The sequence below is a fragment of the Phalaenopsis equestris genome, unplaced genomic scaffold (assembly GCF_001263595.1).
Source record: "Phalaenopsis equestris unplaced genomic scaffold, ASM126359v1 Scaffold000002, whole genome shotgun sequence".
Taxonomy (NCBI): Eukaryota; Viridiplantae; Streptophyta; class Magnoliopsida; order Asparagales; family Orchidaceae; genus Phalaenopsis; species Phalaenopsis equestris.
The window spans coordinates 47,407,294-47,433,145 of record NW_018164444.1 but is presented as its reverse complement, the minus strand read 5'-3'; the positions used below and the strand labels follow the sequence as shown (position 1 = coordinate 47,433,145).

Sequence of the window (25,852 nt, the reverse complement as noted above, 5' to 3'; positions counted from 1 at the left end):
CTATAATCTTCTTCGTCATTTCTTCCAGGGATGTGCACCACCGCTCAAACAACCCCTCCATAAACAAGAAACGCTCCTCCATACCTGAGAAACGTTCCTTATTTTATATCTGATGTAGCTCATCTCATTGTCTAACATCTCTTCTAGAGCATCAATTTTTTTTGTCACCATTACTCCCCGGAAAGTTTTTTTTTTTTTTTATCACAAAAGGCTAAAACACTTGTATGTTGAAATGGCATTGATGATTTCCAGATAGTATGAATCGTGTCTGTATCACGAGACAGTAAGCCCGTCCTTGGTTTAAATCGCGTATGTACACTAAAGAGTCCTCTTATGGTTAGCCTGATGCCGAGACGTTATATTCTTTCCTGAGCGGCAGTGACCAAGATTGAAGGAATGGCAAAAATTAGAGGTGAAAATGTCGGATGGCTGTCGCAGGTAGGTGGGAAGTCATAGGTTCCAGAGCTTTGAGGAAGGTGTCCTCGAAGATCAAAGAAGTCCCGAATTGAATCGTGATGCTTCATAAAAAAAATGAATCGCAATGGTAAGAGAGGTGCCCAGTTATCTCTATCGTGACTGCATCGCCTATATGCCCAGATTCCCGACGTGGCCTTCTTACTTAGCTCTTATCGCAACTAGATTGAGGCAACTAAATTGAGGCACGTTGTGATCCTCTGATCGCTTCCCAATTAGCTCCATCGTGATTGTATCTCATGTATGCCCACAATCTTCTGTACGTCATGATATGGATTTTAATTTAACTAGGTTGTCGATCAAATCATATGACTGTTTCGACATTGGACGTTGCGACCCAATCGGGACGACGAAAGCTCTGAACCCAGCTAACTCTTACCACGGCTTTATCGCGATCCCATGCATGATTACGTCATCGCTTACACCTGTACGCTTGTGCTCGGAGATCCCGTCGGCTTCAATTAGGGTAGAATGAGTTTAAGCTCTGTTCATCGAGATCCTGTCAGCGATCTCCCAGAAATCGATTGCTATGATACCATTTCATACGATCCAAACAAATTTTTCATAAAAATTAGGACACAAAATACTTTTATTTCAGAAAAGCCAAACAACACAACACAAATACATAAAGATAAGCACCTACAATTCAAGACGTAGGTGATCTCTCCCAAATCCTACAATTCGAGAAATAGGTAATATCTCCCAAACACTAACCTTAAGACTCACAACAATAATCTCACGCATAACTCTAATCTTAAACATATTAGCCATATTTATACAAAACAATAATAAATAACTTAATTGCCCTTAGGTTAATAAAAACTAAATTGTCCTTCGGCGCCATCATAACAATTTCGCTTTTCATTCCTGATATTTAAGACCAGAGAATCAAATCCAAGAAGATGTCACTTTCAAGAGCTCAATCATTTTCTGATGACCTAGAGGTCCTGGACACAATTTCTATAAGATCAGGGAACTTCAACTAAGGATTAACAAAGGGTAACAGGGTTACTTTCACTTACTCTCAGGTAAGTGTCCCCCAAGGTAGAAGAGCAGGATATGGTGCCATTTAGTCTACTCTAGCTACCTTGCACATGCGGAGAATGGGCAAGGAAACCAAAAAGTCCTTGTGACCAAGTTAAGACAGCAGTTACACCTACATCACGAATAGATTAATTTCCTCAAGCCAAAGCACTCAACAGACGCAGATAAGTACTAGAGCATCAGATTCATAGGACCACTGTGGTTAAAGTTCAAGATTAATCGGCTGCCAAAACTATCAAATCATTTATCCTTTCAAAAGATAAGACTGGTAAATGACTTCATAGAAACTTCTGAGCCCAAACTAACCAAATATTTCAGATTAAAGCAGTTGCGCATTAAAAGAATAGCCTTGATGATCTTATTGACAAAAGCACGTAGAGTCGTTCCTAATAAATCAAATGGCAACGAGGTAGATTAGATTGTCTTCCCGTAACTTATGGATCAGATTCTCTAAGGATTCATAGGGCCTGAAGAAAATTGTTAAGGATAACGATGGTGTTGAATTCTACCAGTAAGCTTGGCCAACTGCTCAAGCAAAAGATGCTCATATTGCCAAACTGAAAAGAAAAATAGAGAAGATGATGAGTGCCAAGACAATTATGGCTTCTCAAGTGTCTACTACAGGAAAAACACAATAGGCCACTTTGGAGTCTGCACCTTCAGCTCCTATCAATGTAATTCTGACAAAAGTGAGGATTTCATCCAACAATCCATTAATTGTGGCTTTTGGCTGGATCGTTCTCATGTGCCATTTAATGAGGATCTTATTTGGCTGCTTTATCTTGACCTTACCCTTTACTCGAGTGATGTTATTCTATGAGGAATTTTCCTCCCATACAGGCTAGTCTAACATTTTGTTGTTCTAGTTTGTTATCCTACTTAGACGATGGTCATGCATGAGCAAATAACCAGTAATTTCAAGGCTATTCTTATCCCAATGAGATTGTGAATAAAGTTTTTGGAAACGTATTCAAGAATTTTTAGCCAATTTTTTTTTATCTTTCCAGAATGAGCAACCCAAAGATTTATAATTGATACTTCAGGTAGTAATTATAGAACTTCAATTCAATATAATTTATGAAACTAATTTTCAATCTTAAATATGCAAGTTGGATGTGTGACTATTTTGAGTGCGGTCTAAGCGTGGTAGATTAATTTTAGGAGAAGTTATCTCCTTGCACTAATACGAGACCTAAATGTCCTTTACTTTGATGAACTCTTTCCCTAAGCTACTTTAATTACTAGCTAGAGTTGCAATTTTACTCAAATCCAATGTAATCAGAATTCCAATTATGGTGAATAAATTACACTTATTCAATAAATTTGCATTGCTTGAAGTTCTCATAGACTAATTCAAATTTATTTGATCATTGCATTATCATTTGGCTTCTAAGTCTCGTATTTTCTAGTTTGCACATAAGGAAAGCAAATTTGAGTATTTAGTGGTCTATCATCCACAAGCATTATTATTATTATTTTTTTTTTTTGTGCAATGCACTTTGATTACATCATTCTAATAGCATTAAAGGAACCAAACAACCAAGCCTTAAATTCTAATAGCACATTATGTCCAATATAATCATGGTAATATATTGAACTAAGACTTAAAGTTACACAATGGTGTTAAAAATCAAAAGCAACTACCTGACAGAGTATACATCGGTTGAAGTGCAAGGTTGCCCGTAACACCAAACGAACCTAAGTGCGCTCTCAGTTTTTGTTCAGGTACTCCCTGCAACAGCCATGATTAGATCAAACCTCTGAAAAATATATAAGCATGCGTCAAGGGCTTTTTAAATGTTTTCCACAAAGAAATATATTAAAAACTGAGGTTTTCTATTGATCATCTCAAATACATAAAATGCTAATTTGTGATAAAAGTAAACATGTTTTAAGTCTGTATCACATTTTGTGAAATGAAATCATGAAATAAATAAGAAATAGAGAATATTCTGCTCTTACTGGGTAGCAGCGCATCATATACAATAGCGGATTTGAAGATAAATCAAGCCCATCAACATGATGTTGACTAAACACAGCCATTCGTACCTACATAAAAGAGAAAATGAATGGTATAAGCATTGCACATCGCACAGCAATGGAATTGTCCAAAACTAACAATTATATGTCAAAATCAACATGTAATTAGATCAGATTGAAACCCAAAGAGAAATAAATAATAGAGCATCTAAGTAAGGAACTTAAACAGCATTTCATGACAGCAAGCTTAGTTATTCACCAGCATTGTTTAAGTTATCAAAGATGTTAAAAAAAAAGCCAGAAAATACTTGCATGCAGGTGGTCTAGTTTCCCCAAAAGCATGTGAAAGATTTTATGCCAACATCATTTTCATTTTCCCTAAAATCTATGGCCATGCCATCAAAATTACCAAAAGACAGCACAATAAACTATGCATCATATTATTTAGTTCACAACAGAAATTGCAACTCGTATTATACACGTGTTGAAGTCTGTGTAATAGAGTTAGGCATATGAATGGATAGATGGAAATGTTAATTTAGGAGCCATAAATCACACATATTCTTAAATGGTTATAATACCATGTCACCACGCAGATGTGGATCATTCTGGGTACCAAACTGAGCTGTTCAATTGATATTTCCATATTTTTCTATGATATTTCCAGCCCATCCAGAAAACACTGGTCATCGCATGAACGCATATTGGATTAAAACTGACTCCTCGTTTTAGTGGTTATATCAACAGAACTTTTGTGGACACAAATGAACTTTTTTGGACACAAATGAAGGATTTTTACAGAAAAGTGTTCAAAGATAAAGCAGCCCAATACCTTTGGGACAAGTGCAATTTTGCCATTCATTTTATTTTGCACTGACAGTCTTATGGTATTTGGCCTAAGCGTTATTCTTCTTAATTCATACATATTGATTTTAGAACAATGCTTGCCACACCTACAAAGTCAATACAATTTAATTAACAGTCGAATTACGCATGCACCAAATGCACATTGCTGTATTTAAAAATACCAATAAGAAGAAGGCAAAATTAAAATTTAGTCAATTTATTAAAATATTTTTAAGCGCTTAGTTGTGATTTAATTTCTTTGCATCCGAAATAAATTTGAAGATAAATTACTAGGCATATATATGTCTATTATTTCGAATATAATATTGCTTATGTATCAAACAGTATTTAAGGTTTCAATAATTCCATGTAAACGTACTAATGAACAAAAAAATATTATTGACAAAATCAAAAGTTCATGGTAAGCACATAATATAGATCTATTCTTCGGAAATAAAATTTAATTCAATATTGTTAATAATTTAATATTTTTTAATACTTGTTTGCATAATCAGCAGGGTAATATTTGAAAAGTTTTACCATGTGCTTTGACAGAAAATAATTTCTTGATTCAAAAAGAATTGTGAGAACTTTATTGTATTCCTATAAATTTAATCAAAAAAGCATTTTAATCTTGCATTTATAATTCTAAGATGCCAATCAATTGGTAATTTCAATAATTTGGCATTAATAGTAATTTTTTTAACAAAGTTATATGAGAGCATGTTTACCATAACTTTGCTCATATACTCAACTTTAATTAGCTCATCTAAATGGAAAGTCAAAATTAGTCCATACTTCAATTTTTAGTTCTATAGCTAAAGTCTGATATCTGCAATAAGATTTTAGCAATCTATATTCGAACTTTAAATCTGAGAATTATATCAGCTAAAAATAATGATATCTTTTCTAAATCTTATAACTGGCCATACCTATATTTTTTTCCCGTAAAACTCATATCTCCTAAAAAATTGCTCGGATCATACAACTTCCCAAGGGTTGCACATTGATCACCATGAAATCTTAGGAAATGTTAATCGGACAATAAATATCTCCAAACAGTTTACTTAAATAAAGCACTTAATTTTTTATTCCTATATATAGATTAATTCATAAAATTATCAGATACATTAATTTATCCACATCCATGAATTGGAGAGAAAATTTGTACAAGCCCATGTTAACCAAACTTTAAGAAAAGAAAACAAAAAAATAAATAAAAAATGTCCTCGTCCCCAAGCATGACAATCGGTTCTACTTATTTTGGAAAGAAAAAGAATCAAACTCCACTCAATAATTTCTCACCCTGGTCCCAACCAGTATTTTCCCCTTGCCCAATCTCATCTCTACAGTCCTCCCTCTCACCAACCATCCCAAGGCCCTTGATGAAAGAGAAGATAGAAGACATGACAAGCACCCATTGCAGAAAACATCAATGGATATGATAATGTGCGAACGAAGAAACGAGGCAAGAACTCGCTAGAGAAGGCATCATGGAGACTAGCAGTGTGTCAAGAAGCCAAAGGACTCCCGGCTTAAGCTCGTAGAAGAAGGCAAAATTGAGTCCCATGGCATGTAAAGCAGAAAATCACACGTGATCTCAATCATGAAAGTTGCCCTTTGCATTAATATGTCAAAAAGGTACAAAACATGTACAAGACTATGCATCAAGCATTGACAAAATATAATATATGTTATACTATAAATGAAAAAAGAGCATGTAGCTCATTTACATTTTTCAGACAAACTCAATATATATGGTTGTATGGGCACAGTGTGTTGCACTATTTCCATATCTAGCTATGTGTTTAAGAATAACTTTCTTGAATTGTAAAGGAATGCAAAATTTGGTACGCCCAGATGTTGGGCTTGCCACGTTCTTCTATTCATAAAATTTCTAAAGAAGTTTATGACATTCACATTATCTCCCCCTATAATTAAGCCTTTGAGCTCGTACATTCATGGTTCGATAATATGTTGGAGAGAAAGATGGATTGAATCTCAACTTGTGAGTTCTCCCAATGTTGAAGTTGCATGAGATCTCATCCGAAGAAGGCATTGAGAACACTAATGGCGTGTGAAGGAAAGGAGTTTGTGCTTCAACGCAATACCGAGAAGATACCGGTGTGAAGGAGAGAAGTTCGTGCTTTACGGCAATACCAATAAGATACGGGATTTGAGTTTCTATAGCACTTTAACTTGTCACTATGACTATTTGGTAGGATCAAGTAAAATCATTTATTCAAACCTGCTTAAATCCTGCTACTAACCAAACTTCCTCTTACGGTCTCTTCATTTCTGTTACTCTTATCTCCCCTTTTCTCTAAAAACAAGAGTCATAAGAAAAAAAAAACTAAAAAAGAGGAAAAAAGAAGGGAAAAAAAAAAGTATGATCCAACATATCATTTCCACCTCATCTAGATAAGTCCATTGTCAACACATTGTGCGCACATGTATAATGCAAAGCAAGCTGATTGCCCAAGATTTAAGTTAATGCAAGCATAGTTCCATTGCGACAAAGAAATTCTTTTGAAAAGAAATACAGAACATCTTCATATTACACTTCATGAACAATAAAGGGTTGTATATTACCAAAAAACCTAAATTCCTACCCGTCCCTTAAGTATTACATGCATTGATGAAAAGTAGAAGGAACCATACCATTCTCATGAAGTAGTGGCATGCCTAAGAGATTTTTAAATGATGTATTAGCGCCAATTACATGGAATTTGGCTTCTATGGATGATACCGGAGTTACCCCGAATCATAATAGACAAGTAAATATTCTTACTTAAAGCAAATAAACAATTAAAACTGACTCACTTGAAAGGAGAAATACAATAACGCAACACAAACAAACATCATAAACTGTAACTCAAGGGTGGTGGGGGCCAATTAAGTGAATTGAACTAACTGACGATGGTAGCAGCAGTCAGGGGATGCTAGTGGCAGTGAGGATGAGGTGTGAAAATGCAGGGACAGCAAGAAGGTTGTTGTCTGCATGGTGGCAGCGAGGAGTTTGGGTGGATAGCGGCGAAACACCAAGAATTGTTCCCTAGCTGGCCTAGGTGGCAGCGGCAGGGTGGGTGGGCTGGAACAGTTGGGAAGGAGGTATGGTTTGGGCAGCAGTAATGCTGGAAGGGAGGACGAGACGACTAGTAGACTAAAAACTGCAAAGCAAAAGGCAATAGAAGTGTTGTTGCAGGTGGCTGCAGCAATATACAATGACAGGGAGCGACGTGGGAGAATGCAGAAGAGAATAGGAGGAAGAGTCACCACATCGAAAAAGAGATACAACTGGAGCATCACCCAATCCCTCGTAGGGGAAAACAAACGTTAGCGGCTGTTCTGACAGAAATCTAAAATCTGGAATTAATCAAAAACTAACCCTAAGCAAAAAAAGCATCTATAGACTTGCTAGGAGATAAATAAGAAAGGTGCAACTTCCCCTTTGGACGGTAAACAGACACACGGAAGAGGGGGGGTGCGCAATATCTCCCGCTCATAAGAAGATCGGCAGGTCCAGCCCGATCCAGCAGGGGACTGGAACGGGAGTTACCAAGCTAGTCGGTTCAACGGTCTTCAATTACCTGCATCCCAACTCGAAAGCCCCGCGCCTGTCTCCTCGGGTTGGGGGAGTTTTGACTTAATTCGTCAAAGCTTATAGTTCTTCGTCTGCAGTCCTAAAAGCACTTGTATCCCACTAGCAACTGCACCGTCCTCCAAGGCATCTGAGGGTCTTTCCCAAATCACGAGCAAACAGCCACATCAGTCCCGTCTTCTGGAACTTGCTATATAATTGAACTAAGTCTGTGTGTCTCGCCTCCCAAAGTAATCCATGGTAGACTTAACCAAATCTGAAGTGGATGTAACCTGAACTGACACCGTATGGTAGTGGAGTTGGATTTAAGGTATCGACCGTGATATCTTGAAATGTCGTATGTTGTGCATGTTTCGTGTCTGGAGCTGTTGTCTCGGTTTTATCATCCCCAACTGTCACCAAAAAGAATCCCACTGATGTTGCTCTGCTGAAGAAGGAATATTTGCTTCCCATGCTTGGCGAAGGAATATGTGTTTTTAAATTTGTTGTGCCAAGTCTTCAGTTAAATTGTCACTGTCACCCCAACCAAATGTGGCAGGCATCCATGAGGACCACGCCGCACCACATTTGATCTTGTTGTTAGCTTCTAATCGAAAACTCCACTAAGCACCTTCGATCAATGTTGACCTAGTTGTGAGTGTCGTTGAGTCCTGAGAACCAACTTCTCCACCATCTGTGTAAACGTCACTTTTTTGATATTCCCTCCATCGATGATGAGACTACATATGTTTTCATTCACCATGCAGCGCATGTAGAATATGTTGTGGCAAAGCCACTACGGATCCCTTATCTCCTAAGTCTGTAGGGCCCATCAAACTACAAATGCCTCTCATTCATCCGGTGGCAGATGATACACCTCACTAGATTCCTCAGCATTTTCCTCTTCTCTAATATTCTCCACGGTGCCCTACACAGCAAAGAATACAACTCGACTCGTCAGGCAGCAGGAGACAATGTGCCCAAATCCGTGACATCTAAAGCACTTTCTGCTAGGGACTGTAGTAGGCATGCTACTCTTCTCAGACTTCTTCTCATTGGGAATGGCTCTATCCTTATCTAAACAAGATTTCTCCGCTCCCTGAGGTAAGCTCCTGTTGGTATCTCCAATTGCGAGTGGTTTTTAACTGTTGGTGGTGGTCTGCTCTGTTTTTGGTGTCTTTCCACTTTAAGTTATAAGGCCTGGACACCCTCAAGAGACTAATAATTGCAGCTGTATCACATTGCTAATAACAGGCTTCAGGCCCCCGTTGTATTGGGCTACAATGCGATCCTCTAACTCGTTCAGCTCGCATTTCATCTGGAAGTGATCAAACTGAGTCGTGAACTCTTCCACTGAAAGGTCCCGCTGTTGTAGGTGGTGGAACCTCATAAACATGTTCTAGTGGTAATGAGATGGAAAGTATTTATTCCGCATTGCTTTCTTCATCTTCTCCCACTTGATAATCTTATTGTTGTCATTTCTTTTCCTCCGTTGTTGTAGGTTCTCCCACTACAAAGAGGTACACTTTTTCAACTTGATAGCATCAAATTTTACCCGTTTATCCTCTGGTACATTTTTATACTCGAAGATTTATTAACCAGAATTTAGTCAATCAATAAATTCATTTGGATCCATAACTCCCTCAAAACTCTTGTAGATTCACCTTGATTTTGTAGTCACTGTGTCCTCCAACTAATGTCTCCTATCTAGGCCTCCTCTATAATGGATTCTGAAACGTCGTGATCTTTCATCTTCATCACCGAAATCCTCCCATTGAAAAGTGTTGAAATTTTTGTCCATCTCCTCTTTGGCTTTCCCTGTTACCATTGAGGGTAAGTCCCTCCTGGGTGTCATCCCCAATGTTCACCAATTTTCACTGAATTCGACATATCTCTCGTTGTATCTCTTCCCGAGTAGGCTCAAGCATGTATCTCATTGTTAGCATGCTAGAGTTTGGAGTATGTGGTGAAAGAGAGTAAAAAAAAGATTTAGGGTGGCTGATTTTAAAAATCAACAAGGGAAATTTTGAGTTAGGCCAAAGTTTTAGCTATGGTTTGGGAGTAGGAAAAAATTTTTTTGGTGGAGGGATAAGGCAGATGCTAGGAAAACATGGGATAGGAGCAGGGTTAGGCAACTTTGATATCAAATAATACCGGAGTAACCACAAACCATAATAGAAAAGCAAATATTACTATTTGAAGCAAATAAATGGTTACAACCAATGCACTTTAAAGGAGGAAAACAAGAGCAGGACACAAACAAACACCACTAAAGTGCATCCCAAGTGTGATGGGGGTAGGCTAAGTGGATCGGAATGACTGGCTAGGGTGACGAGAACAAGGGGATGCTACTGACAGTGAGGGGGTTCAAAAATGCAGGGACAATAAGTAGGTTGTTCTGTTATATGGTGGCAACGAGGAGTTGAATTAGGTGTTCTCTGGCTGTCCTAGGTGGCAGCAACATGGTGGGTGAGCTGGAACAACGGGAAGGAGGTGTGTTTTAGGCTGCAACAATGATGGAAGGAAGGGAGAGATGGCTGCTAGGCTGAAGGCTGCAGAAAACAACAATTTGAGTGTTGTTGAGGGCGGCTGCAGTGACATACAATGGCAGGGAGCGATGTGGGAGGATGCAAAAGGAAATAGGAGGAAAATAATCACAGCCTCGTGAGAGAGATACAACTGGAGCACCCTCAATCCCTCGGATATAGCCCTCGAAGGGGAAAACGAACACAGGCGACTGTCCTGATAGAAATATGGAACTAATCAAAAGATAAGCCTAAGCAAGCAAAACAACAATTATATACTAGCTAGGAGATAAAATAGGAAGAGGTGGCTTCCCTGTGTGTGGCTCTCATTTTTTTCGTCTTTCTCTCAATGAGTGGTGCAATGTGAGAAACTATGGCACATTGAGGTGGTGGTCGGCCATCACCCCCTTACTCCAAGAAGAGGAATTGGGTGGTGGTTCAAGGGATGATGGTGGCGGCTCTGGTAAGTGTGGAGGCAGTGAGCTGAAATCGAGAATGTTCGGGTGCTGGTTTGGAGACTTCACGTGCCTTAGAAACGACATTGGGCAAGGAAGGTAGATCTTCAAAAGAAGATGAGGCTTCCTAGGAAATCGTTGAAGAGTTCTTGATCGAGACTAAAGAATGGAAAGCTAAAGTTGCATTGTTGGATCCCAAGTAGTCCTACAACATTATCTCAAAGGTTTGTGCCAGGGTGTGTGAGACGCTTAGCAACCATACATACAATGACATCACAGTAGCACAAATCAACAAGAACCTGGATCTTGTGGAACAATCCAATTCGCATGATGGTCAAGAACCGCAATCGGGGGCGAGGAGATGCACGCTCAGCATTACTCCTGATCCCCTCCGCGACAACGTGGAAGAAGCAAGTCTCGGTCACCACCTAAGGAGGCTAATGGAGTTAAGGATAAAACAAGAGATCCTTGTTGAATGAAGTTCAAGATATGCCTAATGACAAGATTGATCATCTTGTTCAAATCAGAGCTAAGATTTTAGATGGTCATATGAATAATTTGGTTATGGAAGATAATACTCCAGATGCCCCTTACGCAAAGATTGCAAATAAGGGGAAATTTATGAATGATGAAATGCTTGAGGAGGAGTTTTTTCCTGCAAGTGTGGAAAATCTAGACACTCAAATGCTAGAGGCAACTATTGACGAACACCGCCCAGCAGATGTTAGTGATAATGCCCCCAAACAACTCTTTCGAGTAGCCTATAGTTCATTGTTGAACTACAAAATTTCAATGCCCGTGCCCCTTCAAAGGAACAGAATTCTTCGAAAAGCAATAATTTCAAGGCCTCACAACCCACCATTGCAACATCAATTCTTAGCAGCAAAGCGCAGATGAAAATCTTCCTCCTGTCAATCTAAACCCACTCTTTGGCAAAGAAAGGGTTTGGTCAAGACCGGCCCATGTTCAAGTCACAGTGAAAGCAAATCCAGGATTATAACGATTATGGGGGGTTGTTAATCTCAACATAGAGAAAGTTCACAACAATATTAAGACGCTTGACACGACCATTGTGGGCAAGCTTCTCGATAGGTATCTCCCATATTCTATCCTTAACGTGGAACTTAGTGGACAAGGGGCACAGATCGGTTTTTTCAAACTTGCTACTGTTACCAATGACTGTTTTATTTGAACATTTGAAAATGTCAAAGCAAAAGAATGTTTTCTTGGTTGGAGGACCGTGGTTTTCTGCGGGTACTATTATTAGTTTAGATGTGGGGAAACTAAATTTTGCCCCGAATTCCCTTCATGGAATCTCGACCTTGATTTTGATTTGCTTACCTCTGCTACCCACTATTTATTGGGATTCTACCAACATCCTTCATATTGCAGGAATGGTGAGGCAACCACTGTGGAATGATGCTCAAACCGATTCATGGGTACATAACAATTACGCCTGAGTCTGCGTTCGTGTTTATTTGTGTAAAAAAATTGACTTCGGGTACTTGGATCAATCATCACGAAGGTAAGTTTTTTCAATGTTCTGAGTAACAAAGGCTATCCCATCTTTGCTTCAATTGAGGGAAAGTTGGCCACAAGGTCTCTTCACAAGGAAGCTCTCACTTCAACAAGCTTAATGAATTACAATGTGATGAGTGATACTATAGATGAGCACAATTCTTCAACCATTGTTGATTCGCTGAGCACTGAAGATGCTTCTCAGGGGGTGAACTTAGGTCCCGATTCTAATGTGATGAAGGGAACAACGTCAAGGTTGATGGGCCAGCCATAGTGGGCACAAAAGGCAAGCAGAACTTGCCGATAGAAGCCACTATTCGTCAATAGCAATTGGAAAATACTGTGCAGGATGATAACTCAAATTTAGACCCAAATGTTGAATTGGGTGATGTTGGGCCATGGACCCTTGTGGTGAGAAACACAAAGAAGCCTTCAAAAAAACCAAGCTACAGAAGCTTTGGGGAAGCAAAAAAAACTCTTTAACAATAAGGAAGAATCGGTCACCAACAAGAAAGCTACTAGAGTACACCGCACATTGGAAGTCAAACCGCATAAAATGTTTAATTGCACATTTACAATGGAAACTGAAACTACTGGTAATCCCCCACAAGTTTCTTTGCAATTTCACGTTGGTATAGCGGAATCTCCACTAGTTCCTCCTTGTCAACAGAGGCATTTGGGGAAGGCACCCAAAGAAAGGGTCACTAGGGGCAATTTTAAAAAAAACTACTCCCACTGGGTTTGTTGGAGGAGTAGCAAAATGAAAGAAGGCATCAAGCCAATACCAGTGGCGGATCAAGCTACGAACTGTGGAGATGCGTCCCCTTCGGTTAACCGTAAGAGCGCCACGGGTCACAGCTCGCTTTTCATTAAGTTAGTGGAAATAAGGGTTGAGAACTTTGACTGCAAAGAGAGATAAACTGGCCGGTATCAAGTGGGACAATTAATTCAACTCTCAGCAAGCAAATCAGGGAGGATCCACGTTTTGTGGTAGAGGGACCTTTTATCCTTTGTTGTTAACACTAAGCATGCCCAATGTATTATGGGTAGTGCCAAGCTTCCAAATAACTAAGAATGGACCATTTACACGATTTATGCTAGCTTTGATAGTCATGCTCGCGCCGACTTATAAAGTACTCTCACTTTGAGGTCCAACAGCAACTCTCCACCATTATTGGTGGAGACTTCAATTGCATCACAGGACAGCAGAATAAGAAAGGGGGGGGCCCTTTTACTTTCACTAAAGGTGTGCAAGCCATTCTGGACTTTATGGCCACGAATGACCTTCATGATCTTGGCTTTTTTGGGTCAGAGGTCTTGGAGCAATAACAAGAATGGCGCAAGCAAGATTTGGGTCTGGCATGATAGTATTCTTGTTAACTCCGACACGCTCCAGCGCATTCCTCTAGCTACCACCAAGCATCTTCTTTGTATCGCTTCGAACCAATGTTTGAATGCGTTGGAGTTGGCGCAACTGAGATTTAAAACACCAAAGCTCCTCCAATTTGAATACTTATGACCTTCCTACCCCACGACTTTGCATATTGTCAGGTATATTGGGCTAAGAAAGATTATGAGTCTTGTTCAGACACCTTAGAAGGAAGTGTACCAAAACTTTTAAAGCTTAACATTGTTGGAGCAAGAACAAAGTGACAAGAAATCTATCCTCGAATTTGAGCTCCTCAAGCTTCAGGAGTTGCATTGGTCGGTCGTGGGTCTACCCTTGCCTACGGACTTCAAGTCATTTTGGCCCTCATTGTGACTTGGTGGCGGCAATGAGCCAAGGTAGATGGCTCAACAAGGGAGAATCCAACTCTAATTTTTTCACATTGTTGCCACTTACCGCTATAAAAGCAAAAGGATTAATCGTCTCAAGCTTCCTAATGGCAACCATACTGAAGACTAGAGGATATTCTTAACTCCTTGGAGTTTTTTTCAAACAACGTGGCATGGGGCTGCTATCAGTTCCAATGATTAGTCGGATTTCATGCATGTCAGACACTCTTTTGCGGGATTCCCACATATGCTATTCACAGGTTTTTTTACAACTGGGTATATGCCTTCGGCTTGGAAGGAATCTTTACTTGTGCTAATTCCAAAGAAAGATCCCGCTAAATCCCCAAATATATTCAGGCTTATCAGCCTTTCTAACACCATTTATAAAGGAGCGGCCAAAGTTCTTGTGAATCGACTTCAAGGCACTCTACCGGCATTGATTTCTGAAGATCAAAGAGTTATTGTTCCCCACTGTTCTATCTTTACCCATTGTCTCGTCGTCCAAGACATGAAAAAACTTAAGCACTCGTAAGACAAAATCGGGCTAAAGACGATTAAGATCAACATGGAGCAAGCTTATGATAAAATGAGTTGGACGATGCTCAAATGGGTACTTGAAGCTTGGGGATGCCCAAAATCTTTACAAAATGGATTCTTAGGTGCGTGCAACACCCAAATCTCACTCTCTTAATTAATGTTAAGCTTTCACCTTGAATCAATGCAATTGCGGCTTCCAGCAAAGCTGCTCCCTCTCCCCATATTTGTTAATCATATGCTCTGAATTACTTTTTATGGCTCTTTTGCAAAGTGCTCAGCATATTGGCATATGCCTTGCTCCTGATTCTCCTCTGCTTTCCCATCTGCTATATGCAGATGATATTATTTTATTCTCTGAAGCCGATGTTTCGAAAAACAAGCAACACTTGAAGGTCTTAAATGATTATTGTGAGTGGACGGAATAGAAAATAAACTCTTCCGAATTAATGATTATTTTTAACAAGGTCGCGCATAATTGGAAGAAAAGATGCATCGCAAAGCTCCTACATTTTACTAAGGTAGAAGAGATTGAGTATCTTAGTGTCAAGCTTGCGCTAAGGAAACTTTATAAAGCTGATTTCACGAGCATTATTCAAAATGCGGTTGCTTTACTCAACACATGGAGAACACAACACCTCTCTTTAGCGGGTCCGACAACTCTAATCAATTCTGCTCTTTTGGCAATGCCTACTTATCTCCTTATGCATGCTAATGTGCCCATTGGTGTCCTCCATGAGATTGAGAAAAGGTGTAAAATTGTGATATCCACTATGTTGCTTGGGACACTATGCAAATTGAAAAAGCATGATGGGTTGGGCTTCCATGATTCCAAACTTTGGAAAGGGCCTTTGTAAGCCAGGCTGACTTGGATGTTTTTGCATAACAAAGAATCCCTCCTCCACAAGTGCTTAAAAGCTTGCTATGGCACAAATATCTGGAACCGCAACCATGCTCGTAGCACATCCACTTCATGGCATTTGCTAGGGCCAAATCTCCAAAGCAAATTACCATGTGGAAAATTATTGGTGGTCAGAATAGTGAGGCAGTGGTACATGTGTGGATCTGCAATTGTGGGATATCCAGATAGCCTTATCTAGCTGATATCACCGGTCTAGAAGGAAAAAAAAGGTTTCTCATTTTATCAATAATGGAGTTTCGAACGTGCAGGCAGGGGGGGTGATATGGTCAACAGAATTTCACAGGATAAAATTCACCAGAATTTTAGTGAAGACACCATTGAGCTGACTCCTGCGCACTCGGGGCAGACCATTACTAGTCTCATGTATAGTGACAACTTCCCCCCTGCTGGAACCAATTTTAAATGGCCCGGCCGACTACATTTGCATCCTAGAGAACTTTTTTTTTTTTTGGGTGGAGAATGATGCATGATGCTATCGCTACTCAAGCTTGGCTTGCTAGGAGGGGGCACTCGGAAGCAACGGAATGCCCTTGAGGCTGCCTGACTACTGAAGACAGAGACAATATTTCTACTAACTGCTTCGTCATTGCAGGGTAAAAGATATTATGCATCGATGGGGTATCTCCATCCCCTCTTTTAGTTGTTTCAAGGAGGCAACTGGGGAGCTTAGTAAAATTACGACAAGTAATTTTGCCCAAGCTCGATGTTATTACTACATGGTTCATCATTGTTCGAAGGCACTTCACAGCAAAGTTCACAATCGGTCTTTTGGGACGCCTATGATTATTGAGGAATCTATTCTCTAAGCACTCACGTTAATGTAGCTTTTGTCGTTTCGGAATAAATGGGATGCTAGCCACCCTTTCAAGTTTGTTTTTTTCTATTTTGGCATCCTCCCCATACTGGTTGGCTTAAAACTAATGTAGATGGAGCTTCACTGCCCTCAGGGATAGTCGAGACCGGCGATGTTATTCATGACGAAATGAGAAAGGGTTTTGTTGCGGCTAAGGGTGTAAACGAGCCGAACGCGAGCGAGCCCAAGCTTAGCTCGTCTTCGGCTCGTTTACATTTCGAGCTCAAAAAATGTGTTCGTGTTTGGCTCGTTTGCTTAGCAAGCCGAACACGAGCCGTTCACGAACAAAGAGACGTTTTGACAACCCTAATCAGGTAACTATAAAATGTTACGGGTTAGGGCAAGATTTAAAAATTATTGTTTATACGAGCCAAACACGAACGAACAAATTTTTTGTTCGTGTTTGGCTCGTCAACTTAGCAAACGAACCAAACACGAGCTTCTTAGCGAGCCGAACACAAGTTGTTCGCGAACAACAAGCCGTTTTGACGGCCCTAGTTGCAGCGGGACAGAATTTATTGTATTTGCATAGTGGCCAAGTGGAATTTGAAGCTATCCGTTCGTTTCACAATATCTGCATCCCTTGGATGTTCGAGGCTAATATCATAATCATTGAAAGTGATAATGTCAACATTATGAACTTTTTGAGATCCAACTTGAAGAAGGATACTTTGCAACATCATGACGATCCGGATCTAGCTTTTCTTTTGAACTTTAAACAAGCCTTATTTTTTTCATATTTCTCAGGATTATAATAGGGCCGCTCTTTTTTTTTTTTTTTTGCTAAGTGTGCCCTTGATCGGTCTTTTATTTTGATGCATATAGATGATGATAGGGAGCTCTCTAATATACTTGTAGAGGACATATCTCACTTTTGTACATCATAGGTGCATGCTTGCATATTTTTTGTAACTTTTAATTGATTAGTGCAAAATACAATATTTCAAAAAAGGGCGGCAACAACAAAAGAAGGGCGAAGGGCGGCAAACAGACATACGGAGGGGGGGAGTCGCGGTATCTCATGCTCATAAGAAGACCAACCAGTCCAGCAAGGGGCTGGACTAGAAGCTATCCTGGCCGATTTAGTCGGCCATCCCGCCAACCGGTTCAGCCGGTCAACCAAGGCCCCACGTCCCGCCTCCCGCTTACAAAGCCCAGCGCCAATGGAACTTACCAAATCTGAGGGGTAAGATGAAGGATCTCATGGTCTTCTATCCAAGGAAGATTTATTTTCTCTCTATTTGGTTAGTTATATTATATTAATATGGGTAATAAAAGCCTTTTAAGGCCTTGCCAGTAATGTGACTTCATTCATCATTGTAAGTACAAAGGTAGGCAACAAAACCACTAGGTAGCAAGTGCACAGCTTTAAGCAAGGGTGCAATTGGCTTTATTGATGTGTGACTAAAGGAGAACTAATGTAAGAAGATTTGAAATTTAGTTGGAGACCCTTCTAAAGATTTATATTTGGGTTTTGTTACTCTTGATATTATCATTCTTTGAGACAACGAAATTGGTAGTGAATGCATGAAGCATTTTAGTCAATCAACTCAAACAAATGGTCATGCTGACTCGTTTGGGGTAGATAACCATAACTTAAGGTTTATCATGTTTTAATAGCATCGAGTGGACTGACTTGTTTGAATGCACGACAAGAAATAAGTACATGCATTGGCTCATCTTGATGATTAATTCTTGTAAGTTCTGGGTTACAAACAAATGATGATCTCTAGTTTACATTTAGCAACTGAAGATTATGAAACGCAAAAACTTCAAACTATCTTTTGTGTTTGTGTCTGCACATAACGGAATACGCCTCAGGCATGACCAAATATGCTTACAACTTTTTTCTGGAGATATTTCATCTCCAAATGAAGGCTGCATACAAACCAAACATATCCCACCACAAAGGCAAAAGGTGCAGCTCACAAAAAGGATACATTTTTATTTCTAACATTCAGCACTATGATTCAAAATTTCTTTGATCTTCTCATTCATTTGTGCCAAACATTCACAGAAGTAGCCAAACAACAAAACTTCTCGCTATTGTTGCAACCCCTCGCAAGTTTTCACTCAGCAGTTTCGCTTTCGCAGCACTATGCCTTCCCCACTCGCACAATTCTTGCTCTCAATCATTAAATACTATTCTATGTTAGCAAATCATAACTACAACTGTTTATTATGATTGCAACTAAATAGTTAAAGTAATAGCCATAAAAGAAAAAAACAATAAGAAAACACAAATAATTTTGCTTCCAACCAAAAAGGTTCAGTTAAACTAAATAAATTGCACTTACAATACTCTAAATTCTCACAATTTACCATTTAGGTTAACTGCAGCCAAACAAGCCCTTAAGATATTTTACAAGAGACTAATGGCCCGTTTGGCGCAGCTTCTTTTCCGCGTCCGGCGTTTTCGTAACGCCGTGTTGTCGTTTGTTCGGGCGTTGGGTCCTGCGGTTGGGGAACGCAGCGTTAATACTTTTATATAATTCCGCTCGCTCCTTCGACGCTTCCAGCTCCCCGCGTTCGGCGTTCAGGGTGGGATTATTACCCCGCAGCCCTCGATCCCACGAAGGCCCTAGATCTCACGAACGACGACTCGCCTGTTGTAACCCTCTCGCTTTGCTACTACCGACGCTCTCGCTGTTGTTGATCGACGCTCCTCTACTGTTCGCTCGCGCCCGCAGATCAGATCGAAGCTCCTCTGCAGATCGAATCGGCGCTCCTCTCTACGTTCCTCTGCAGATCGAATCGACCCTCGCTCGCGTACCTAGATCTCCGATCTAGTTCATTACCCGCACTGCATGTATGCTTCACGACATCTCTCGCCCGTGATTCTTCAAGATTTTTTTGGAAATGTGCAAGTTTTAAGAAGAGAAAGTATGCAAAGGAGAAAAGAGTTAAGAAATTTTCCGATTATCTTATTTTTTTCCTTATTCATTACAGTTAAGCTTGATTTGCATTTTTTGAACCTTTAGCAGTTTAAAGAATTTGATTCTATGTGCATCTTTCTTAGCTAATGAGATGAACTTGTTATTGTGATTTCAGGCTTTTATTCCAGCTACCCGATTCTTTCTCCTTATGGTATTATTTGTAGGTTATTATTCGGTTCCTATGTTATGCCTATGCAATGCATTGTAGGACTTAGCAAATGTGGCCTTTTCATTTAGCAAATTGTAGGATTTTGCCAATGTTATGCCTATGTGATGCATTTAGCAAATAGAAAAAATGTGACTTTGAAGCACTGTAGGTACAACTGTTCGATATCATTGTTTGAAGCTTTGATGCATTAAGCAAATAGAAAAAATGTGGCTATGTTATGCCTATGCGATGCATTGTTGAGTTTGCCTATGTGATGCACTATGGCTTTGGGAGGTTTGCATTGAACCGAAACTATTATGTTATGCATTGTATAATTTTTCATAGCAGGTTGGCTTTTTATTTGGACACTCTTCTATGGAATTTCTGCATATTTGCGTGAGATTATACACTGCTGCAAGCATTTTTCATTTGTTTTGAATGCATTTAAAGTGCTACAATATTTATTTGGTACAGCGATAGGATGCAGCCTCTACTAGCTTTGTGAAAATGTAAAGTGCTACAACATTTAAAGTACTACAACATTTATATGGCAGCTGGAGATGTATGTATGGCTCGAAACTGTTTTGAATGCATTTAAAGAGCTACAAATTTAATTTTGGTCCAGCAATAGTATGCAGCCTCTAATAACTTGGAGATGAAAATGTATTGCAGATGAAGACATGGTGTTATGTTATTGCGTTAAAAATTTCTATATGGCAACTGTCTCATTAGTTGTGTCTCGACATGTATGAGAAGTTGCATTTAGGAATACACAATATATTAAAAGTTGGATTCCATGACATGTATTAGAAGTTACTTATTACACATGTACTTGATAGTTGTAGTAGTGTTCTCCATGGATAATCATAGCAATGTACTCTAACGTAATTGGATAATAAAACATGTTTAATGTCTTACTGTGGATGTAGGTCTTTGACTGAACCACATATATCATTTGTGTATTTTTTTTTCTTTTTTTTTTCTTTTTAGAAAATCTCGACACTGCTGTTGGTTAATTATGTGGATTTTGGTTCATAATTTTTTTGTTCATTTTGTTGATTCCACGACATATATGGATGTTGATTCATTGTTAGCATAAGGCTATTCTTAATATGTTTTTATTCAGAATAGTTACACGACACTGCTGTTAAATCATGTCTAAAGTGGTTGAAGGGGGTCAGTCCGCAATGTGGGACAAAGACGTTACAAATATTTTTTGTGATCTGTGTATTAAAGAAATAAGACTGAGTAACAGACCAACAACGTATTTTAATAAGGGTGGCTAAACATTGGCAAGAGATTCAACGAATTGACTGGCAGGGATTACGACCGGCTTAAATTTAAAAACAAATGGGACTAGTTGAAGAAGGAATGGAAAATATGGAAGGAGTTGAAACGTAGATCTACCGGCCTGGGTTGGGATCCGATTAAAAGGACAATTGATACTCCAGCTGAATGGTGGGCTGAAAAACTAGAGGTAAATTTATATATAATCCATGAATTGTTAGCTTCGCAAATTGTTTTCTCTAATTATAATTTTTTAAATATCCCCTCTAAATGTTATACCACAGGCGGTACCGGCAGCAAAGAAGTACAAACAGTGTGGAATAGAGCCGGAATTTGAAGAGAAACTGGACATAATGTTTAAATGGGTTGTCGCAACGGGAAAGTTTTCATTCAACCCTACTGAAAGCGGTTTTACAGGGATACCAGATGAGATCACACATGAGTCATTGATACCCGATGAAGAAGTGCATAGCATTAAGCAGAGGAATATGGGGGAGTCCAGTACAATTTTAAAGAGGCTAAGGCAATAACGAGAAGGAACATTCTGTGAACACCTTCTTCGATCGTTTACTTGAAGCTTTTGCAGCTCCACTAATATCTGAAACTAACATATTAGACTGTCTCAGGCTTTTGGGCACTATTCCTGAAGTTGTGGCCGACAAACGATTTCATGCACTGCGTGTGAAAAAACTTGAGGATTCAACTCGAATGAAATTTCCATGGCGCTAGAGCCTGAATTGCGTCTCGAATATTTGCGGGTTTTGGTCGATGAGTGATTTTTTTTTTGGTATGGTATATGTATTTATTGCAGAAATATGAACTTCTACTTATGTCGATTTTTTTTTAATGTTTGGAATTTCTAATCATGTTATCTTTTTTTGATATATTTGTATCATCTACATATGTACCTGTTAGTGATATATTTGTACCATCTACACAAGCCTCATTGTGAGTGGAAAAGAGAACAGCCCAACTAGTTAAAAAAAATCAATTCATAGCATTTTTAAGAGGCTAAAAAAATCTTGTTAAATAGCAGAATTTGCTTTCTGTTGATAATTTTATAATACAAATACTGCAAAGAAGAATAAACCACCTTAAGCACTTTAAGGCATAATTTGAGGCTGCCTTAAGAAAGTGAAAAAGGAAAGCAATTCATTTCTGGGCATCTTGTAACAAAAAGTATGCAAGTAAGATATGTCATGTGAAGACAAATACCTTTGCTGAGCGAAATACAGTTCCAGAAGTTGGTTGAAGTTCCCCAGCTATTAGTTTTAGTATAGTCGACTTGCCGATGCCATTTGGGCCAACCACTAAATCCAATTTAAATGTCTCAATGACGCAGCAACAAAACTTATGTATAGAAAAAGTAGTGACAATAAAGATACATAATCAAGTTAATAAAGCACAAGCAAGCAGTAATGTCCAGCTAATTTAAAGACTCGACCAAGTAGCAGGATCTTCCAAACATGGCAAGGTGAAGCATGATTGTACCAAGCAGTAAAAAGCCAAAATTCCAATAAATCGCAGAAAAATAGTTCTTACACATTGTATATATTATAACAAAAAATGACCTGAAAATGATGACATCAGTTCATAGAATATCACAAAATAAATAAATAAAATAAAATAAAGTCAAAAGAGCCTTACTGCATATGGTGAAAAAATTTATGGCATTTAAGGAAAATGCATAAAAAGCAATTAAAGGGAAGATAGATTATATCTATTCCATCTTATCTCTCGTCTAAACAGAGAATAAGACGATGGTGAATGAGGAAAAAAATAATCCTTACTTGCTATGCGGCTGTCCAGGTCTATACCAAAATTCAAATTCTTGAACAAAGTAGGACCCCCTGGATAACCAAATGACGCATCACTGCAGCCACATAAATACAAAAAAATCTTTTACATGTATATACTAACAATTGACAGCATAAGACTAGATTTAGTAGATGAGACATATAGTACGAAATTGAAAAAATTACTTGAAAAAGAAAAGGACAAACTGGACACGCTTTTAATTCATTTATTTATAGAGCACGAAGCAACGTATAAGCACCCTCCACGTGTCCTTTCTGGCCTTTTCTATAATTTAAGTATCAACGAGACCCATCTTAAATATTTCATTCTGCATTAAATCTTACCCGAGTCAGTCAAAAAGTCCATCATGGTAATTGAACTAATCTCATTATCAGTACCTTCTGGCAGACTTTTATTGAGTATAGGTCCAGATTCATGAGCATGTTCTTATTCAAGTGCAAATTTACATTCAACAAAATGAGACGTAGAATTATAATTTAATTGTGATCATCAAAATCACATTCACAAACTGCAGTTTATTTGATAAGATCAAATTTATACATTCATGATTCTGATATACCGGTCCTCTGTGGATTGGTCTGGCCCTGACCAGCCCAACCAAACCAGCAGGCAACCAGCCCTCCTGTGGGACCAGTGAAGCTGCTAATTAGGTACGCGAGGAGAGGGAGTAAAGGAGGTTTTGGGGAAAAAGTTTGAATGAATCTTAAGAAATATTTATTATGGCTAATAAGCTAGGATTTGTTTTATGTTACGTTCTCCTGCAGTTTTTTTTTTTTCCTTAGGAGTCTTATTCCTGGAGGCGCCTAGGTTTATGACGAGGCAATCTACCTCTCGAACTGTAGATCAACCTTGTCTCTAGTTTTTTGCTTCGAGATCGGTAAAATTAGTCATAATTTAGGTTTTCACACTTATTTCATGTCATTTGTTGATGATGTTGGTTTTGGTGCATATCAAATTGGTATAAGAGCATGATCATGGAGAGAAGAGAGCAAGGAAAGTTGATGCTTTGGAATAGAGATTGAAAGGAGAAATAAGGCAACTGAAATCCGAGATAGAGGAAAGGTTCTCAACCATAGAAGCAAAGTTTTCTTCCATGGAAAAGCGATTTAAGGGTGGATTTGAGGGCGTGTAGGAGATGTTGAGGAAACTTATCGAGATGCAATCCAAAAACCAGCTCCATTTGCAAACCCTAACCAAGGGTTGACTGGAGAATCCTTGGCAAAATTAAAAAGAAAAGAAATCAAACGAGATGAACATGAGGAGGAAAGCATCTACCATCAAGAAACTCCTCCCAGGACCTGATAGGAGGTGGATTAGAGAGTTCGGGCGGAAAGGGTTGGGCCGAAACATGGAGGAGGGGTTATGCAAGGAATTTGGAGGAGCACGAAAAGTAATGAGAGAAATAGGAATGGGTGGCTATGATTGAAAGAGGGAGTTTTACCCTAGATACATGGAGGTAAACACCGAAGGGAGAAGAAGTTAGAGTGTTGATTCTAAGAGTTAGAAAATTAAAGATTTCAATCTTTAAGAGAGAGGACTACACGGCTGATGGGCTACATATAGAAGAAAAGCTCATGACAACATGATTATGTTTGGAGGGTAAAGCCCCAACATGGTTCTAATGGAAGGAGGTGAGATACCCGATATGTTCATTGAAGGAATTAAGGGATTGTTTGTTGAAATGTTTTCAAGTCATTTGAGAAGAAGACCTGCACGAGCAATTCAATGTCTTAACTCAAGAGAGAACTATCATGAAATATAGAGAGAGATTTGAGATATTGACAAGATGGTTGGGGGAATTTTTTGAAGCAAGATTAGAGTGAAACTTCATGAAGGGCTTAAAGCCCAACATACGGCGGCACTCCGACCATTAAGTTTGTAAGGATTGAGAAAGACGATCGAGGTTGCCCATATGAAGGAATTAAACAGAAGAATACCAACAAAACCGGCGCCATTGGAAAATTCCACGAGTAATGTGTGGTCATTTCAAAAAAATAGGTACCAAAGGAGAGAAATGTTCGGGCCTGGGGTCAATTTTAAGCGCCTCACAAAGGCAAAAGTGCATGACAAGAGAGCAAAGGGATTATGTTTCGTATGTGATGAAAAGTATGCCTCGGGTTCCATTTTAAGCGCCCAATAAGTGCACACTCCAAACTTTTTTAGTTTGAGGGAGGCAGATAGTGAGGAGTCCGATGAAGAAACGGTGAAAGAAGATGAGCACTTACACTTGCATGAAGCAGAGGAGTCTCTCAACTCAGTGGTGGGATTTACTTCAAATCACACCATGAAGTTGAGGGGATAAATCGGAGTGCAACAGAAAGCGGTGTTGATGTATAGTGGGGCCACTCACAATTTCATCTCAAACCCGATTGTGGACCAGCTGGGGTTAAAACTGGTAGATATGGGAAGCTTTGGCGTCTTGATGGAGCAAGAAACGTGGAGAAAATTGGGGAATTCGCAGGGAATTAGTGTTGACACTACAGGGCCAACATGTGGTGGATGAATTCCTTCCCTTGGACTTGGGAAGCACTTATTTGATTCTGTGAATGAAGTGACTACAGACAATTAAGAAAACGAAGGTGAACTGAAAATCTCTGACTATGGAGATTCGGATGGAGGGGAGAAAGGAAGTGTTGAGAGAACAAACTAGTTTATACAGAACCATGGTCTCACTCAAAACCACTGCTAATATGATATGGGAAACAATGTGGTGCTATTTGATGGAGCTGCAAAGTATAGAGGAGACCCGAGTCACTAGAGTTCCCAAAGTGTGTTCAACATCTTCTACATCAATTTTCAGACATCTTTCAACCGCCTAGCGCGCTACTGCTACAGAGGGAGCACCATGTCATTACATTAAAAGGCGTTTCTCCTATCAGTGTCAGGCCATACTGATATAGGTTGATTTGAGAGATGCTCAAAGCAGGGATTGTCGGGCCCAAAGTGAGCCCCTTTCGAGTCCAATTTAATTGGTGAAGAAAAAGGATACTAGCTGGACATTTTTTTTGTATAGTGTGGGGCATTGAACTAGAAAAATGTATTGCACAAGTTTCTTTTTTTGGTGATTGATGAAACGTCGGATGAACCTTATGGAGTTATCATCTTCTCAAAATTATTCTAAAGTCAAGATACCAAATAATCAGGATGAATCCAGCT

The 25,852-nt window shown here is 39.2% G+C and overlaps 1 protein-coding gene across 2 annotated transcripts in view; it reads right to left on the bottom strand.

The window, feature by feature from the left end:
• Positions 1 to 25,852, bottom strand: part of LOC110026029 (ABC transporter F family member 3) — a 76,772-nt gene that overhangs the window by 25,924 nt on the left and 24,996 nt on the right. For both annotated transcript variants that reach the window (XM_020726781.1, XM_020726790.1), the window contains exons 12-15: positions 22,669 to 22,751; positions 22,094 to 22,188; positions 3,481 to 3,567; positions 3,163 to 3,250 (exon numbers count right to left, since the gene is read on the bottom strand). In XM_020726781.1, coding sequence (XP_020582440.1) covers positions 3,163 to 3,250; positions 3,481 to 3,567; positions 22,094 to 22,188; positions 22,669 to 22,751 — 353 coding nt within the window. The remainder of the gene's footprint in view (positions 1 to 3,162; positions 3,251 to 3,480; positions 3,568 to 22,093; positions 22,189 to 22,668; positions 22,752 to 25,852) is intronic.